Source organism: Urocitellus parryii, chromosome 11 (genome assembly GCF_045843805.1).
Source record: "Urocitellus parryii isolate mUroPar1 chromosome 11, mUroPar1.hap1, whole genome shotgun sequence".
NCBI classification, from domain to species: domain Eukaryota; kingdom Metazoa; phylum Chordata; class Mammalia; order Rodentia; family Sciuridae; genus Urocitellus; species Urocitellus parryii.
This window is the reverse complement of record NC_135541.1, coordinates 8379205-8398399: the sequence shown is the minus strand read 5'-3', so window position 1 is coordinate 8398399 and position 19195 is coordinate 8379205. Positions and strand designations below refer to the sequence as shown.

Sequence of the window (19195 nt, the reverse complement as noted above, 5' to 3'; positions counted from 1 at the left end):
CCCAAGAGTTGGGAGGTAGTGAGGAAGGTGGGTGAGTTAATGGCAGGATGATGTCCTCACATCTCTCTGGCTACTTCCACTGCAGAAGTGGACCTTACGCTCCAAGGGTAAGCGTGGGCCTCCAGAGCCGAGTGCCAGGCCCAGATCCTCACTTTGCCACTTCCACTATGAAGCCCTGTGGCCAAAGAAAGCCCTGCCAGCATAGGATCCTTCAGTTTTCTCATAAATGGGCCTCGTGCATTACTGTGAGAATTGAGTTAATAGATAGGTAGCATTTAGGTTGGGATTTTTTTTCTCTTTCCATGTTTTGGCAGTCCTGGGTTTGATGAACAGAGCCCCCCATCTCCACAAGCAAACTTCATAGGACCTGAACCAGAAATAGAGACTAGTGAAGTGCTGAGCCACTAAGGGTTACTTGTTACCAAGCACATTCTACCCATCCTGACTAATGCATGCATAGTATGAACTATGTACCAATGCAAGGCATCATGAATCCTAGGCAAGCACTCCACTAATGAGCTATGTCCCCACCCTGTCCCCTATACATAGAACCATATCTGCAGGTAGTAAGCGTAACGAAACTGTTACAACTGCTCTATTTGTTTATCCTTCCTCTTCCAGATCAGAACCAAGCTCGGAGCTCTTTGTGCATTCTAATATCACATGTTCTCTTATACCTGAGGTCTTCAGTATCACAGCAGTCATTTGGGTTGGTACATAGTTCATTTTGTGCATGTGTCAGTCAGGATGGGTAGAATGCGCTTGGTAACAAGTGGCCCTTAGTGGCTCAGCATTTCAGCAGCCTGTATCTGTAGTTCATGTTCACTGAGGTTTGGTGGTCGAGATGGGGGCTCTGTCCATAATATTCACTCAGAGGCCTTGGCAGTCAGAGGCTTCATCTCAATACAGGTCCATTTCCCAGCTCAGCTCATACTAAATTCTCCTTTCTCATTCTGCTGGCTACGCTGTGATTCTCAGATGCTGAGCCCTGTCCCAGGCTTTCTGCTTAGAATGATCTCCTGGCTGGTTCCTCCTCACCCTTTAGACTGTTCCTCCTGATCTCCCCATCTATAGAGTCCTTTCTCCCACTCACCCTCGACTGCTTCACCTTGGTGTTACATCCTAACAGTTTAATGTATTTCTTGATCTACTCCCTTGTCATTTAAATTGCAAGCTGAAGCCAGGTGGTGACACAGGCCTGTAATCCCAGCTACTTGAGATGCTGAGGTTGAAGGTTTGCAAGTTAAAGGTCAGGCTGGGCAATGCAGCAAGACACCATCTATAAATAAACAAACAAACAAATAAATAAGGCACAAGAAGGCCAAAGTTTTGTTTTGTTCTCTGCTGCAGCCCCAGGACCTAGCACAAAGTAAGTTACTCAAAAATTTTTTTGGTTGAATGATTGAATGAGTGTCTGTCTTCTCCCGTTAGAGTTTACACCCTTGGGTGGTAGGGTCCTTATTTTCCTTGCTTGTCATCAATTCCTCGGCACAGGCAGAATCCTCAACACGTGTTTGTTGAATCAATAAATGAGTGCTTAGAGAGCCACCTGTCACGGTGCTTGGTGTCTGTGCCTCCGGCAGGTCACCCATTAGGCTCATCTAAGGTGAGGGTAGGGACAGACTTCACCTGCCTGCCACTCTGACCTACTCCACTGATGGCAGACGGGGGACCCCAAGAGTAACAGCTCACCAACGCGGGGGAGTCATCAGAGGTGTCTCTAAACATGCTATGAACCCTTTACCCATCACCAGGTGGCTACCTGATGGCAGCCCTGGGGAGGAAGTGCCAGAGTCTTGTTCCCACCCTGCCCTCTCTTCCTGGCTTCTCTCCCTTTCTCTTCCTTTTGGAGGCATAGTGGCTCCAGAGCCAGGTTGCGTGGGTTTGAATCCGGGCTCGGCCACTTACTAGCTGTCCCACTTTGAGTGGTGACTTCACCTGTCTGAGCCCATTCCCCATCTGAAAAGTGGGACTGATATCGAGGCCTTTCTACGGAGTTGTTGTAAGGATTAAATGAGTTTATCTAAGTCAGGTGCTCAGAACAGAGCCTGGGTGAGTCCTATGGAGCCATCCTGTGCAGATGGTGGTGTGGTGGTTATTATTAGCAAGCCCTTACTCAGCATGGGCTCCGTCGTTAACATTTTTCGAGACTGGAGGGTTTGAGGCTTCTTCTTAAATTAGTCAAACATCAAGTGAAATCCTACAGTCAACCCAATACAGAAAGCAGAGTGCAAGAGGCCTCCTCTGGTCGTATCAGGGGTGGGCTCAGGCCCCTTCCTTGGGTGTTTGGATAGTGAAGCTTCTCAAAGTTGCCTCCGGCCACAACAGAATCCCTCAGTTATTAGAAAATGCAGAGTGGGCTGGCGCAGTGGTGCCTTCCTGAAATCCCAGCAGCTCAGAAGGCTGAGGCAGGAGGACCGGGAGTTCAAAGCCAGCCTCAGTAATTTAGCAAGGCCCTGTCCCTCAGTAAAATGTAAACAAAAGGGCTGGGGATGTGCCTCCGAGACTAAGCACCTCTAGTTTCTATGCCCAGTACTGAAAAAAAAAAAATGCAGAGAAGCCCCCCGCCCCCCAGGACCTCTGGAAGGATCCCTGAGGAGCCTGCATCCAAGCACAGTCTTCTGGTGACTCTTCAGCACATGGAAGCTTCACCCAAGTTCCAAGTACCAAATACTCCATCTGGGGGTGGTGGCACATGCCTGTTGTCCCAGTGATTTGCTGGGGAGGCTGAGGCAGGAGAATCCCAAGTTCAAGGCCAGCCTCGGCAGCTTATGAAACTTGTAACTCAGTGGTGGATTGCCGCAGTCTGGCTGGGCAAAATAACCAGGAGGTGCCAAGCAACTTGAAGGTTGAAGTGGGAACTGCTTTATTGCGGGGGAACTGAGCGGGAACTCAAGGTAGCGGGCACCCAAGGTAGCGGGAGCCACTTTATTGCGGAACAGCAGAGGTATGTATACCTAACTGATTACACACAGCTTGACTCAATTAGCATCATCCAGATACAGCAATCAGCCAATAAGGAATCTCCACCATCTTAATGGCTGGGTGGCGGTTGCCTCGCAAACCACTCCTCCTGGCAAACTGCCAGGCAGCCATCTTGACTTGATTTGCAGTCCCCAACAGTGGATGACAACCTTGGGTTCAGTCCCCAGCACACACACACAAAAAAAGTACCAGATGCCACCGGAAGGCCCCCTCCAGCTGCCTCCTCTTCCTCCCCTCTCCTGTGTCTGGGCGGTAGGGTTTATAAGGTGGCAAGCCTCTCTTCCTGTCTGCCCTGAGGACGGTGGAGAGGAGCGTGGCATCCAGTGGGGCCATGGCCCTGCAGCCTGGAGGGTCCTGCCACCAGGTGGGCCCTGCTCCTAGTCCCTGCACCTGCTGCCACCTCCTGCTCCACCCCATGGCAGGCTGTGACAGGGTCTAGAGAGGTCCCAAGCCCTAAGTGGAGTGTAGAGACCCCCATGCCACCCTAACTCCAAACCCAAACGACCCCTAACCCTCCAGGAGCCCAGGGAAGAGCCGTGTCCTGATTCTCCCCACGATGGTGACTCTGAGGTCTAGAGAAGTCCCAGTTCCGCTCGGTCCAGCTCCTGTCCCCTCGTGTCTGGGGTGGGGCGGGACTCCCGCTGGGCAGGGCTGAGGCTGACCCTCTGGCCACCGCCTCTCCACAGGCCTGGACGAAATCCAGTGCTCGCTGCCCCCGGAGAACCGCAGGGTGGCGCTGCGGCAGCTGTCGGAGGCCAGCTTCAGCGAGTGCAAGTTCAGCCTGTCGCTCACCGACCTGTTCATCATCATCTTCTCGGGCGTGGCGGTCTCCATCGCGGCCATCATCTCCAGCTTCTTCCTGGCCACCGTCGTGCAGTGCTTCCAGAGATGCGCCCCCAACAAAGATGCGGAGGACGAGGACGAGGACGAGGACGACTGAGCCCCCTGCTCGGGCGCGTCCCTTGCCAACACCCAGCCAGCGGAGCCTCTCGGAGAGGGAGGGGAAAGCGCTGAAGACAGGGAGGCACCGGCCACCCTCCGTGAACAGAACAGAGTCTCGTCGGTGAAGGGGACTGGGGCGCCCGCTGGCCCCGCCCATCGCAGCGCCCAGAAGCCGGGGAGCTTGGGTGGGTCGCTCCTGAGCAGGGCCGACTCTCAGTGCAGGCTGCTGGGCCGGGGAGGACCCAGCCGGGGTCTCTGCAGGAGATGCCAAGCCGCATCTCCAGCCCTTCTTTCTGGGCCTGAGCTGTGCTTGGAGACCAGCATCAACCTCTTCCCCCCAAGGCCGGGAAGCTGCCCAGGCAGGGCCTCCAGTTCAGAGCCTCCTCCACGGAAGCAGGATTCTCTCCATTTAATAGGCCTCAGCAGCCTTGGGATGTTGTATGGAGAACAAATCAATCTTTGTGCAATAGACCTTTGTGACACCCCCCCCCCACTTCCCTGTGTGGAGTCCTCATCCCCAGGGGGGTGGAGCCCTTGGGATGTCCTGAGGGTGGGACTCTCCTGATCGCCCTCAGAGTAGAGATGCCAGAGAACCCCTCACTCCCTCAGCAGGTAGGACACAGCCAGAAACCAGCCATCCATGAACCAGGAATCGGAGCTCAATCCTGACACCCCCACCTCCCAATTCCAGCTCCCAGAACTGTGGGAAATAAATGTGTTGTTTATAAATCACCCCGGGTGTGCTGTTCTGTTACAGTGGCCCAAGCAGACTAGGAGACCCCGTTCAGCTCAGGTGGAACAACGTGTATGCCTGTAATCCCAGTTCCTCAGGAGGCTGAGGAAGAAGGATCACAAGTGAGGCCAGCCTCAGCAACCCTGTCTTAAAAAAGGGAGGTGGAGCTGGGCATGCAGCTCAGTGTTAAAGTGCCCTGACCTGAGTTCAATCCCTGGGTCCTTGAAAAATTAATTTTTAAAAATGGCTATCAAGGAAAGAAATGAGAACTGGCCACAGGCCGTTCACTGCTGTTGTTTTGGTAAGTCACTGGAAAAACCTTCATTGGTATAACACAAACCCTGACCCTCTTCCTGAGAGGCAGCAACTTGCAGAGGAGGGACAGTCACTTTGTCTCTTTGGAGTCACGGTGCTCCCCTTCCCCCAGCCCCTCCTGAGTCCTCCTCAGTCTGTCCCACTGGGCCATTCTATAAGCCCCGACTCGTCCTCTCTGGAACTTTTGGAAAACTTTTCTTGCAGTGGGCTGTGACAGACAGCGTTTTTCAGGAAGTGGAATGCAGCACTTTGGTTGGAGACCATGTGAGAGGTTTTGTGTTCCCCGGGTTGATGCAAGATGTCCCGTGAGCAGCATTGGACGGGCTGCGACAGAGTCTTGGATGGAAGGCTCTCAAGAAGCTCCTGGGATATTTGGGGAAAACATTTCTCCTTTGTTACTCATAATAGATATCTTTTTATTTTCTCTTTGCAGCACTGAGGATTGAATACAGGAATGCTCTACCACCGACCTACATCCCCACCCCTTTTTAAGATTCTGAGTTGCAGAGTTTGGCCTCTAACTTGTGAAACTCCTGCCTCAGCCTCCTGAGGAGCTGGGATCACAAGTCTGCACCAATGTGCCCAACTTCATAATATATCTGCTATATTTCCTTCCTCTCTCTATTTTTGCTTCCATTAGTAATTATTGAGTGATTGCTAAATGCCAGATACTGCTTTAATTAAGAAAGACAGTCCTGCTCTCTTTGGAAGGCCTTATATTTCTATGGGTAGGACATAGGACCAGCAAGGAGCCAAAAGTATCATTGCATGTAGAGAAACTCTGCACAAAGAAAATCAATGAACTCCTGTGATAGAGAGTAACTTGGGAGCTGCTGTAGAGCAGGTAGAGGGCATATTCTTCAGGGGTCTCTGAGGAGTAGAGAAACAGAGTCAATAGGAGGTGTAAAAAGAGATTTACTATAAGAGATTGGTTAACATAGCTGTGGAGGCTGAGGAGCAGGAGCCGTGGCTGGTGAGCCGGAAGCCAATGGTGACATTTGATCCAAGGGTAGGAGAAGCCCCAGCTCAGCAGTCAGGGGGACAGAGAGCAAATGTCCCCTTTCTCAACCTTCTTGTTCGCTTCAGGTCCTCAGTGGAATGGATGGTGTCCAATACACAAGGTAAGGTCATCTAAGTCACTCTACCTATTCCAATGTTAATCTCATCCAGAAACACCCTCAGTGGACACACAGAACTAATCAAATATCTGGGCACCCTGTAGCCCTGTCAAGCTGACATATAAACCCAGTATTCCTGTGATCGGTAGCCTTCAAACCGGGTTCTGACTCCCTCTTCTCTCCCCTCCCTCCCTCCTTTCTTTCCTCTTCTTCCACTCTCCTTCCCTACCCTTCTTTACCCTCGCCAACCTTGAGGAGACTCCCGGTCCAGCATTATGTCTCCAGCACAGATCCTTGGCTCAGAGGGGCTGTCTTCTCACAGTCCCTGGGCAGGTAGAGAAGTGAGCAGCCTCCTCCTGGTCTCCATGGTCACGTAAGCACCTTAGGGAGCTGCCAAGTGGGCTCTGATGTCGGGGAAGGTGGCACTTCTATTGAGAAAACCATGTAGACACACAGAAACAGGTCATCCCGAGCCAGCAGACGCTGCTAGTGTTTCTGTCTGAAAGCTCCACTCAGACACTTACACCCTGATGGGAATGGAGGCTCCTGGGGGAAGGTATTCACTCAGGACAGAGGGGGGCTCCACTCACATTGGGCCATGCAGGGAGGGTAGAAGACTCCAGAAGAGCTCAGTGGAGGAGCACAGAAGCCGGGAGTCAGACACTACTTAATGTCATCACCTCTCGGTCACCTGCTGCTCCCAGCCTGTCCACAGACTCAGCCAGGCTTGTGTGGAGCAGCTGCCATCACCTGTTCCCCATCCCCAGGAGCACCACTCTCTGGGTCACAGCTGCAGGCTTGAACCCTTCTCGGCCCCATTGAAGAGTGTGTTTCTCCCAGAATCCTCAGGAGGTGGTGCCCAGGCAATGGACATGGCGCTAGGCCCTGTTCTAGTGGGTTCTGGAGGATGAAGTTCCCACCCTGTGTCCTCTAGTCTTTCAACCTGCCTCTGGAGGGTCATGGTACCAGCCCTGTGCAGCAGTCCCTGAAGGGGTTCATGAGTGAGGCAGGGTCAGTATTTTCACATCCCACAGTTTTAGCATGAACATTATTCTGGGGGGAAAAAAGAGGGGTTTTTACATAATGCTCAGTGAAACCATTACTTCCTGGATATAAAATTCCTTTGAAAAACTGGGAACAAGCCATGTGTGATGGCGCACACCTGTCATCCCAGAAGCTCAGGAGGCTGAGGCAGGAGGATGGCAAGTTCAAGGCCAGCCTCAGCAGCTTAGCAAGACCCTGTCTCAAAAAACAAAACAAAACAAAACAAAACCTAAAAGAACTGGGGATGAGGCTCAGTGGTATTCCCTTGGGTTCCATCCCCACTACCACAAAAAATAAATGCATATTTTTTTCCTTATGCCAGTGTCTATATATGTTTTAATATTGTCACTAGAAATTGCCATTTTTCTTTTTGTGAGTTATATCTAATCATGATAAACTGGGGCAATAAATGGGGTGCGTGGTGATTTACCTTTTACACATGGGTGTAGTTTTGAAAAGCTGGTTTGCTCTTCTCTGTAGAGTTCCTGATGACGTGGCTGCTTCCCAACACATGGAGTAGCCTCACAGAGATGCCTAGTAGTGATTTGTGCAAAGAAAAGAGCCAAGCAAAGCACACCTGTTCCTATAAGGAAGGATCAAAAGTTCAAGGCCAGTCTCAGCAATTTAGGGAAACCCTGTCTCAGAATAAAAAAATAAAAAGGACTGGGGACATGGCTCAGTGGTAAAGCACCCCTGGGCTCAATGCCCAGCTTTAAAAAAAAAAAAAAAGAGTTTCTTTTTTCCTGTCTTCTCATTTACACTTTGCAACTTGCCTTGCAGGGAAGGCTTTCGATGTAGAACACGGTGACATGGGGCCATACATGGTGCCCCCACTTAATGCCACTTAACGATGTAGCCTGGGGTAAATTCTGATTGACTGTTTTTCTACTTGCACTCTAGAGTTTTAACCATGAACATTTCCTTTATACGTATTGGAAGTTACCACTTGTAGGAACCGTCAGTTCAAAATATTTAACATTTTCTCCTTGTTTTTTTTGGGATTTTCTGCTTTAAAACATATATACCATGGGTCTGGGGATGTGGCTCAAGCGGTAGCACGCTCGCCTGGCATGCGTGCGGCCCAGGTTCGATCCTCAGCACCACATACAAACAAAGATGTTGTGTCCGCCGAAAACTAAAAAATAAATAAATGAATATTTAAAAATTCTCTCTCTCTCTCTCTCTCTCTCTCTCTCTCTCTCTCTCTCTCTCTTTCTCTAAAAAAAAAAAAAAAACCATATATACCACTATTTATATCTTGTTAACTGAGGGAATTTTGAATCTCTTTTAATAGAACTGCATTAAGTTAATGGTTTTATAGAAATTAACTTTTGTTTAAGCAACTACTGGTGCAGATATTGTACTGAATTTTGACATTTATGATTTTTGTAATAACAACGGGCACAGACAGATAAAACGTCAAGTGAAAAAAAAACAATGTTATAAGAGTGTATTAATATTTTGTCTTAAAACTATTTTTATTACAGCTGGGTGGAGTGGCACTTGCCTGTGATTCCAGCTACTCAGAAGGCTGAGGCAGAAGGATTCCAAGTTCAAGGCCAGCCTCAGCAACTTAGCGAGACCCTGTCTCACAATAAAAAATAAGAGCTGGTGAGACTGGGATTGTGGTTCAGTGGTAGAATGCTTGCCTAGCATGGATGAGGCGCTGGATTCGATCCTCAGCACCGCATTAAAAAATACATACATAAAATAAAGGTATTGTGTCCATCTACAACTGTGTGCGTGTGTGTGTGTGTGTGTGCGTGTGTGTGTATACACATATATGTATGTATGTATGTATGTATATATATGGGCTGGGGCTGTAGCTCAGTGGAAGAGCACCCCTGGGTCCCCTCCCCAGCCCCAAACACCAACAAATTCAATAAAAATCTCTCACAGTCAAAAAATATTTTTTACTAAGATAGCCACCATCTCTGTACCTTGGCTATCAACTCCTTTTTAGCGGCTCAAGGTTGAAGTGACTCATTATTCGCATAAGTGACCTGTTCACACCCTGTGCGTGATCTGAGAAGGAAACCCTTGGGGTCTTCTTTTCTTTTTCTTTTTTCTTTCTGGTGCTGGGGTAGAACCCGGGGCTCTGCATGTGAGGCCAGCGCTCTACCCCTGAGCCACATCTGCAGGCCCCTGTGGGTGTCCCCTGCCTGCAACCAACAAGGTAGCTTTGTTCCTAAGTCCCCAGGCTAATAAACACACCTCCAAACTTTAAATGTTTTTCCGTGGAAAAAAGAGAGTTTAAAAATGAGAAAGACCACTGTTCTCTGCTGTTTGCAGATGGGATCATTTTTTTTTTTTTAATGAATATTCCTTCCCAGGGTGTGACTTATATTTTGGTCCTGGAAAAATACTATGTCCTTTTTGGGAAAATCCTCACACCCACAGTCGGGACCATTTGCTGCGCACGCTTTGCTCCGAGTCCCGTTGGAAGCCGAGCCAGGAGCTGGTTTTCCAAGAACCATCCCTTCAGCATCGGGCACAGACCACCGTGCTCAGGCCCCCTCGGCCTCTGAATGGAATCCCACCGTGGAGCGAGTGAATGCCAGCTGTCTCCACAGCAGCTCCCAGGGAGCGACCAGCCGGTCCTCACATCCAAGTGGCCTTGGCGGGCTGCAGATCCTCTTGGATCCAGGAGCCCTCCTTGGGGGTCAGTGACCCTGACTTCTTGGCAGAATGGGAGGAGCCCCGTGCAGCAAGGGGTGCACCCTGCCCGCCGACTGTCTTCCCTGCCCTTGTCCCTGAGAGTCCCAGAGTGCCTTCTGGGGAAGCAGAGCAGAGTCCCAGAGTCAGTCCGCAGACCAGCCTCTGGCTTCTCCGTTTCCTAGCTGTCCCCAGCCCTGCTGTGGTGGCCTAAGGACCCAGCTGCCCCTCTGCGCTCAGAATCTGGATGAATGTTGGAGCTGCTTCCACACATGCGACCCACCCGCCCCAGAGCCCACTCACCTAGGAAGGCAAATGAGGACAGCTGAACACCTAAATAATGTCCTGGCCACCCGTCACCCTTCCTGCCTGAATGCAAGAGTCCCCTGGCCCAGGCTGCAACCCTCAGGTGATAGGTGGGGACAGAGAGACTTCCTCTTGAGAAGGCCAGTCTGACGGCATCCATGGAGAGGCCACCGTGTCTGCTCAGCTTGGCCCAGGACAGCATGGCCACCACCGGCGCTGCCTGGCCCCTTGGGGGCCCTCCTCAGGCCACTCCTGCCTGCCCAGGAGCTTGATCGGGAAGTGCCTGTTTCTGGAGGTGCTCACACACTGAGCTTCCTTTCAGCCCCCAGCACACGACAGGGCCACCCTGCCTGTCCCAGAAATGGGAACCATGCCCGCTGCCGGGACCAGGCCTAGTCCCATGGACAGGCTGAGGACCAGCCCTCTAATGTCTGCCTCCAGGCTCTTCCCTGGACTCTAAGACCTCCCCTTCCTCAGCTCCCTCCACTCGTGTCTAGAAACTTGAGCAGCTTCCCTGGGGCAGGGCTGCCGCTGCCCAGCCAGAGCAGCCGCGGCCCCGCAGCAGGCGCAGGATGGACGTCGAGGAAGCCAGAAAGTCCTGGGGCTCCCAGGGAGGCTGTGGACTCGGCACACACCCGAGCCATCGCCTCGGAGGTGAGAAACGCAGGGACCTCCTCAGGGGCTCTATGGTGGCCCATTGGACAGGTCCCTTCCTCCCTGTGGAATCCTCTGTCCCCACAGATGAGGCCAGACTGAGGGGGTCACCCGTCATTAAATAACAACCTTGGCCCAGGCCTGGCAGGTGGGCCCCTGAACTGTGGCCCAAAGACACAGACACAGGGTTCCCAGGTCAAGAGCTACAGCAAGTGACCTGGCTGGAGGGCGAGTCCCTGGGATTGGGGAGTGGGGCACAGTGCAGCTGGTCCACAGCGGAGCCCACTGTGCTGGCCTTTCAGAAGCACCGCAGCCGTCTAGCTGGGCATCTGGGGAAACTTCGAGAAGTAGACCCTTGCTCACAGCGACCCCAGGGGATGCCTGCAACCACAGAGGGTGCCCAACCCCACTTATTCCATGTGTTCCCTGCACGTACGCACCTATGGTAAACCTTAATTTATAAATTAGTCACAGTGCCCAGCACAGAGGCCACACATCTGTAACCCAAACTACTCAGGGGGTTGAGGCAGGAGGATCACCCCTGCAAGGCCAGCCTGGGCAACTTGGTGAGACCCTGTCTCAAAATCAAATAAAAAGGGCTGGGGATATGGCTCAGTGGAGTGCTTTCCTAGCATGGGTGAGGCCCTTGATTCAATTTCCAGAACTGTAAATAAATAAATAAATTAGACACAGTAAGAGGTCAGCAATACTCCTAATAAAATATAATCAGTCTAGCATTATACCACAATAGAAGTTATTTAGCCAGGTGTGCTGGTGCACGATTGTAATCCAGAGATTCAGGAGGCTGAGGCAGGAGGATGACAAGTTTGAGGCCAGCCTCAGCAACTTAGCGAAGCCCCCTAAGCAACTTAGCAAAATCCTGTCTCAAAATAAAAAATAAAGAGGGCTGGGGATTAGGCTCAGTGGTAAAGCCAGATTTTGTACTAGCAATCCCCAGTACAAAATAAACAAACAAATGAGTAAATGTTATTACAACTCATGAAGTGTTTATCTCAGGAATTTTCCATTTAATATTGCCAGACTATGGTTGACTACAGCTAAATGAAACCATAGAAGGTGAAGGACTGGTGGGGGGAATATTGTACCCAAGGGTTAGGATGCTAGAGTCACAAAATATTCAAGCAGAGCAGAGTATCTCCACTCTACCTGAGCACCTGGGGCACTGGAGTGGGGCCGGCTGCTCACCCCAGTGGCCCTTAGCCCATGATGCTGTCCTGAGGTCCTAAAGGGACCTGCTTCTGTCCCTCTCCCCATTATTAGCACCCTGAAGCCCCCCACCCACCTTGGGGTCCTTGCATAATTCCAGCTGGTCCCAGCCACAGGACCCTTGCTCCTGCTGTCCTCTCTATCTGGGATGCTTTCCCTCAAGTCTTTCCTCTGTCTTGGCATCCAGATCTCCTCTCCAGGTCACCCTCTCAGAGAGGCCCTCCTGCCAATCCCAGCAAAGAAACCCTCCCCTGTCACCCTCTGTGACGGATAGTTTAAGGCATCAGCTTGCCTGGGCTAAGGGGTACTCAGCGGGCTGCAACAGCGCCCTTTCTGGGGGTGTCTGGCGGAGCCTGGCCTTTCAGTTGGTGGATGGTGGCTCCTACCCAGTGTGGACAGGCCTTGTCCCATCAGCCGAGGGCCTGGACAGAACAAAAAGGCAGAGAAAAGGTGAACTCACTGGCACATTCTTCTGGAGCCAACACCCTTCTCCTGACCTTGGACGTCAGACCCCAGGTTCTCCAGCATTCTGACCCCCGGACTGGACTTGTGCTGCCGGCTCCCCTGGCCCCCAGGCCTTTGGCCTTGGACTGAAGCACAGGCTTCCCAGTGTCTCCAACTTTCTGCACATCATGGGACATCCCAGCCTCCATGATCTCCTGAGCCAGCTCCCCCAAGGAATCCCTCTGACACCTCTCGGTCCCTCCCTCCCTCTCTCTCTCGGGTTTGGATAAGTGGGTGGGTTATGAACAGATGGCTGGGTTGTGGATGGCAGGTGGGTGGGATGAATGCATGGGTGATAAATTCCTGCCCTTTTCAAGGATTTAAAAGCTGCACATCCTGTGTGAGGCCCAGGGACAGGGAGATTCACACTCAGGACATTAAGGGAAACTTCCCTCTCTGCCTTACAAAGGGCAGGGCCCTGAGCCTGGGGCTCTGGGAGCCGCTTATGTTTCCTTCTTTGGTAGGTGCCCTTCTCTGTCATAGCTCAGGCTGCTAGGACACCTGGCCTTCCCCCAGAGCTGTGGTCAGACTGCCATGTCATCAGGCCAGCCCCTAGCCCTTGGCACTGCCGGCCCTGGCACCAGCGCTGGATACTGGGTGATTTTCATTTGTGACCATCTGACCCCTAATTACTTCTGTTAATTACTTGGACAGGATTTCCATATAAAAACAGCTTAAAACCTAGGGAAGTGGGAAGGGGTGTTCTTCATCTGTCCTTGTCCACCTCCTGCCCCTCCAGGGAGGAGACTGGGCACAGCTTAGGTTAATTTATACCCCAGAGATGGATTCTTGCAGATTCTGAGCCTGGCTCAGGTCAGCCTGTCGTCTGATGGACTCCCTCAAAGACCCGTTGCTCTGCTAATCCTGTGTCTTCTAAAGTGACTGATTTGCTTGTCCAGGGGGGGACGAGTGTGATAGTGGGAAGGAGGGAGAAGGAGGGCAGAGGCTCCACTGTGCAGTGTGGAATTAACTGCTCTTGTTACTTGTGGTCCCCCTCTCTGATTTCCACCAAGGAAAGGCCCTCCTATAGCAGCCCTGACCCTGTACAGAAGTCCATGGGGGACACAGCTGGGCCTGGGGGGACGCTCAGTGGTAGAGCACTCACCAGAATCCATGAGTTCAATCCCCAGCGCTCTCCCCAAAACACACACACACACACACACACACACACACACACACACACACAAGAACAAAAGCCTGGAGCTCCTACCACCCCTCAAACATCTCCTGATGCACAGGGCTACTATCTTGGCCCCTCCTCTAGTGCAGAAAGGCAGGGCCCCAAAGATAGCAGGAAACAGTTTTATTTGGCTGCAGCCAGGTTCAGAGGGCACAGCTTTCACTGTAATCAATTAATTTCCTGAACCCCGAGTTCAGGCAGTTTCAGAACTTTATACCCAGCACGTAAGGGGAGGAGCTCAGAAGTTCACATAAAAGCAGCTTTTTCTTTCCCTGTGCTGGGCAGGTTAACCCTTCAAGGACAACACCTGAGAAGGGGAGAGCTTCTTCTCCCTTTTCTCTCCTCCCCTGCCAGCTGTTACCATGGAGCCCAGGTGGTAACTTCTCTGATCTTAGAAATGTAGACGTCTCTGTGAAGCCCAGCTCAAGGCAGAGGCCTTGTGAAAGGATTTATCTTTTTATTATCACATTTTGCATTTGCGGACACACTTCTGTACTGTACTACTCTACTGGATGCATGTTTGTGGAAAATAAGTATAGAGGCCTCGAGGACCTGGGTGCTGATCTCTTCCAGGCCAGTGGCCAAGTAATAGAGCAGCAGGAACATAGGAAGTTTACCTCCATTGAACTCTTTTGTAGAGACTCTTTTGCCCATAGTTCTAAAATCAATTATGGTGAAGATTTCTGGAGAAGCTTAGTTAAGGTTTTCTGTGGAGGGCGGGTACTACTACCTACGGGTACCAGATTCTTTGGTCTGTTCTTTCCTCTCATTCCCTCCACTTTTCCTGCCTAAGCCCTCCCTGTCCTAGAGGCTTCGTCCGCGAGACCGGTTCGCTCGTTCATTCAGGATTTGTTAAGTGGCCACCCCAGGCCAGGCTCTGGTCAGGCAGCAGGCCATCAGGCCTCCACTGTGGTGCTTTCCTGCCAGAGAAGACAAGGACAGGAGCAACCACTTGTCACGGGTATGATGACATCAGGGGTCCCAGAGCAGGAGCCATCCCAGGGTCAGGGCTCAGGGGTCAGGGAAAGAGTCGCTGGTGAGGTCTGTGGAATACTCAGCAATAAGGGGTCCGTCCAAATGTCTGGAGATGGCCAGTCTCCAGCAGGGCTTGCAGTAGCGGGAGGCCAGGCCCAGGGGTGGTGGAGACACTGAGCACTGGGACAGCACCTGCCCCCGAAGCCGACCCCCCTCAGAGCATCTACATAAAGGGCTTAGCACAGTGTCCGCTGTCCCTTGGAGATGTGTGTGAAATTCATGCCTGCAACTCAAGTGTGTGTCTGTCAAGGACTTGGGGACCAGCTCTTTGACATTGTTCAGGAAAGGTGGGGTCTCTGCCTCCAAGCCCCACAGGAGGGTGGGACCCTAACTTCTGTCATTGTCAGCTGCAGACCCTGGGCTAATCACACTCTCCTTGGCCAATGTTGTGTGATTCTTTACTTCTATGACTCCCCTGAGCCCTCGATCGCCCCCTCCTTTGTGCAGCCTCTAAAATGCCCAGTGGTGTGAGCTACTCAGGAGGCTGAGGCAGGAGGATCGCAAGTTCAAGGCCAGCCTGGACAACTTAGTGAGACCCTGCCTTAAAAAAAGCAAAACAAAACCAAAAAACCAAAAACCTGAGCATCCCTGGGTTCAAATCCTCAGCACTGCAAATAAAATAAAATGCCCGGTGACCTCTGCACAAGCCAGAATGGAGGTCCGCTTTTGCCCGGCAATAAAAATCTGCTTTGTCTAACTAAGCCTGTTCTTGTTTCTCTTTGATGTTGTGAGAGGGACATTGTGAAGCAGAGCATGGGCTGCCCAGTCTAAGTGGGAGGGTTTGGAGCGAGGGGGTAGGTGGAGGATGTTCTAGGAGAGAATCAGGGAAACCCAGGGAGGCTCAGAAGAGCTGGAGTGGAGAGGGGAGGGGGTCACTGGGGCCCTTGGACCCCCTGGCACGGGTGTTCCTCTGCCCTGTGGGCAGCCTGTCCACGCATCCCCATGACTGTCTCTCAGGGGCACAGGGCGCCTCCTGCTTCCCTGGGGCTTCTCTTCCCTCCTGGATCTGCTCTACCAGGGTCCCTCCCCCTCTCTGCTGGGCTGCTTTGGGGCTGTCCAGCCCTCTCTGGAGACCAAGAGGATGTACACCACAGGGCTTCTCCCCCTCTTAAAAACTGGGATGTGGGTCACACACCTAACGCTCATTCTTCTGTTCACCATGGCGCTGGGGATGGAGCCCAGGACCCGGAGCTTGCTGTGCCCTCCCCGAGAGCCACTCGCCAGCCTGGAAGCTCAGCCTTTGCAACGGTGCAGCCAGGGTCCCTTAGCATCACGCAGCTGTCCCCACTGTCCAGCTCCAGAACACTTCATCTCCATGCCCATCAGCAGTGACCCCCATGACCCTTCCCCAGCCCCTGGCAGCCACCGATCTACCTGTGTCCACTTCCTATTCTGGACAGTTCCCAGGAGCTCTTTCCTCAGCGTCCACTATGCGGAGCCCACGCTTTGTTTATCCCTTCAGTGGGACCTGGACATGGGACGCCTCTGCCCCTGGGCTGATGTGAGTGGTCTGCTGAGGACGCCCGTGGACTTGAGTGTCTCCTGAGCACGCTGTCAGTCCCCCCAGGTGAATCTGTGAGGGTGGAATCCCTGGGTCCCCTGGTGACTCCAGGAGCTGCCTCTGGGAACAAAATCTGTGCCCTTTTCCAGTAGCCACAGACAAGGGTTCCGATGTCTCTGGTGTTCAATGGCCCTTGTTGCTGTGACTCTGCCATCTCCCTGGGTGTGAGGTGGCTTGTGGTCTGGTGTGGCCTGGGGTGGTGCGAGCTGCCGTGGAGCTCCCTTGGGAGCTGGGGAGAAGGCCTCATGAGCCCTTGAGCACACTCCTACCAAGGACTCTCCAGGAACTGCCACTCCTTTCTAAAGCTCCAGGGAGGGCAGTAACCAGAGCTGCCTGGCTCCCAGGCCTGAGGCTGCCAGCTGGGCTCTTTCCTTCAAAATCTACTTGGTAAGAGGCTCCATGAGTCTTCCCGCTGTGGTGCTTCCAGCCTCCACCGTCCCAGCCTCTCCTCCATGTGGCCCTGTCCTCAACCACACCCCACAGCGGTCAGGAGGGACAGCGGGGCCAGGAGCAGGCTGGGGGCAGCAGGAGGCTGCAGGAGGGAGCTGCTCCCTCCCTCCCGGCCCTTTATACAGGTGCTGCCTCCACGGCCGGCCCCCTCCTCTACTGCAGTCCCCACTAGTGAGATGGGCACTGGCCTCCCAAGGCAGCCATGTTGCCTGGCAAGAGGAGACTTCCCGGGTCAGGCTCTGCCCACCCCGCCACCGCTGCCCAGCTTCAGAGTGCCCAGGGGCAGCCTTCTATGGCACTTGCCCTCAAGCCAGCACAGCCTCCACCAGGCTGACACCCCTTCCCACAGGGGCGTGAAGAGAAAAAAAAATGCCCTGGTTTGTAGTATTTGACCTTCTCTGTGTCTTGGCCAATGTCAGGCTACCAATGTGAAGTTCCAGCAGACTCAGGAAGACAGGAGCATAACTGCACTCAGCCACAGGGGGGAGCCATGGCCAGAGGCCTGTGCCCTCTCCCTGCACTCTCTCCAGCCCATGCCAGAGACTAAGGGCAGGGACGACTGGGGTACAAAAGCCCACTCCTTGGACTTAAGGTGGGACAAGTCCTGGGAGACAATGCATGCTCCAGGGTCCCCCAGGGATAGGGCTGAGCCTGGACACTCCTGGAACCCAGCTGGTATTCATTGTTTCCTCTCCTGCTTCCCTCACTCTGTTCCTGGTTTCTCCCCAGGGCTGCATCAATCTTTGTGCTGAGGCTGTCCTGTGCACCCAGCATCCCTGGCCTATGCCCACTAGATGTCAGTAGCATCCTTCCCCAGATGAGACAACCAACAATGTCTCCAAAATCTGCCCAGTGTTGCCCGAGGGGAGGATTGGCCTTCACCCTTGCCCCACCCTAAGACTTGAACTCTTCAACCTTGAAATAATCCCAGCTACTTGGGAGGCTGAGGAAGAAGGATGGCAAGTTTAAGGCCAGCATCAGCAATTTAGAACTTGTCTCAAGATAAAATAAAAAGGGCAGGGGATGTAGATCTGTGGAAGAGTGTGCCTGGGTTCAACCCAGCATGCCAAAAAAGAAAAAGAAAAAAAAAAAAAAAACCCAGGTGAAGGGTTGACTTTGGGTTTGTCAAAGAGAGCAGGACATATTGGGTGAACACTTTATTTAAATTTATTTGATCTCCAGCTTTTTATTTAGAGAAAGTATCCCACTAAGTTGATTAGGGCCTTGATAAGTGGCTAAGGTTGGCCTTGAACTTGCAATCCTCCTGCCTCAGCCTCTGAGCTGCTGGGATTCCAGGTGTGCACCACTGCAGGAGGCTGGGAGAGCCCTTTGATGGGGCATAGTGGAGGCAGACTGTGTCTCCCTCTGGACTTGAAGAAGCCGGCTGCTGTCTTACATTCTCCAGGTGCAGGGAAATGAATTCTTCACTTTTAATTTTTAATTTTTCATTTTTTTGCATTGTTGGGGATGGAACCCAGGGCTTCACACTACTAGCCCAAGTGCTCTACCACTGAGTTACATCCCCAGCCCTGGGAAATGAATTCAGCCAAGAATCTTGGGAGCTCAGAGTGGTGAGTAGGAAGGATGGAAATACAGGACAGAAGTAAGGGAAGAGAGGGATTTTGCCAGGAGGGCTGGGGATGCAGACTCCTCTCGCAGTGGTGTTGGCCCTATCTTCCATGAGAACAACACTTCTGCCCTGCTGGCCTCAGGCCTGGGGCCTTCCTCCCAGGACAGCCCTGTCTTGCAGAGAACTCTACCTGCATCTGGGAGCCTCAGTTGCCCTTGGTCCTCCTCCACTTAGTCCTTAGGCCAGTGCAGCATATTTTGGGGGTAATGTGTCTTGATCCTTCAGAGCAAGCACAGACAGGGCACAGAAATAATGAACTCGAAACAGTTAATGACCTCACTAACATCACACAAGTTCAATGGATATTGCAGATACAGTCAGTGGGAATTTATTGCCAATGCCTCATGGACTTCAAGGCTGCTGTTATCAAAGATGGATGTTTTCTGTCACTTTAAAATAACTTGCATTTTCTAGAACTTTCCTGTTCTGTTTGGTCTGGCTTCTTTCACTCAGTATGACTGTTTCAAGGTTCATCCTTATTACACATATAAAAAGTTCATTCTTTTTATTGCTAAGGAGCTTTTATTTGTCTATTTATCAGTGCTGGGGATGGAACCCAGGGCTTCCATCCTGCTAGGCAAGCCCCCCACCCCTGAGCCCCACTCCTGTCCTTACTGCTGCATAGACTTGAGGGCTCTGACAGTGATCCGGTCCTTTGATCTCTCCAGGCCTGTTTCTCCAATGGGGCAAATGGACAATGGACTCTTGAGGAAATGCTACCTGGATACCTCTGTGTCTTTCTCCCTGAGTTCGGAACTCATGGCCCCAGCTGCAGCGACTGTTTACTGTATGCTAGAGCCTGTGTGGTTTCTGCCTCAGAATCAGAAAGAAAAAAAGAAATCTGTTAGTTCCTGAT

General features: G+C 52.2%; 1 protein-coding gene across 1 annotated transcript in view; it reads left to right on the top strand.

The window, feature by feature from the left end:
* The window catches only part of Lrrc38 (leucine rich repeat containing 38), a 28131-nt gene extending 23477 nt beyond the window's left edge, over positions 1 to 4654 (top strand). The window contains exon 2 of the mRNA XM_077791316.1: positions 3672 to 4654. Within this exon, the coding sequence (XP_077647442.1) occupies positions 3672 to 3925 (254 nt within the window). The 3' untranslated portion in view covers positions 3926 to 4654. The remainder of the gene's footprint in view (positions 1 to 3671) is intronic.
* The last annotated feature ends 14541 nt before the right edge of the window (positions 4655 to 19195 follow it).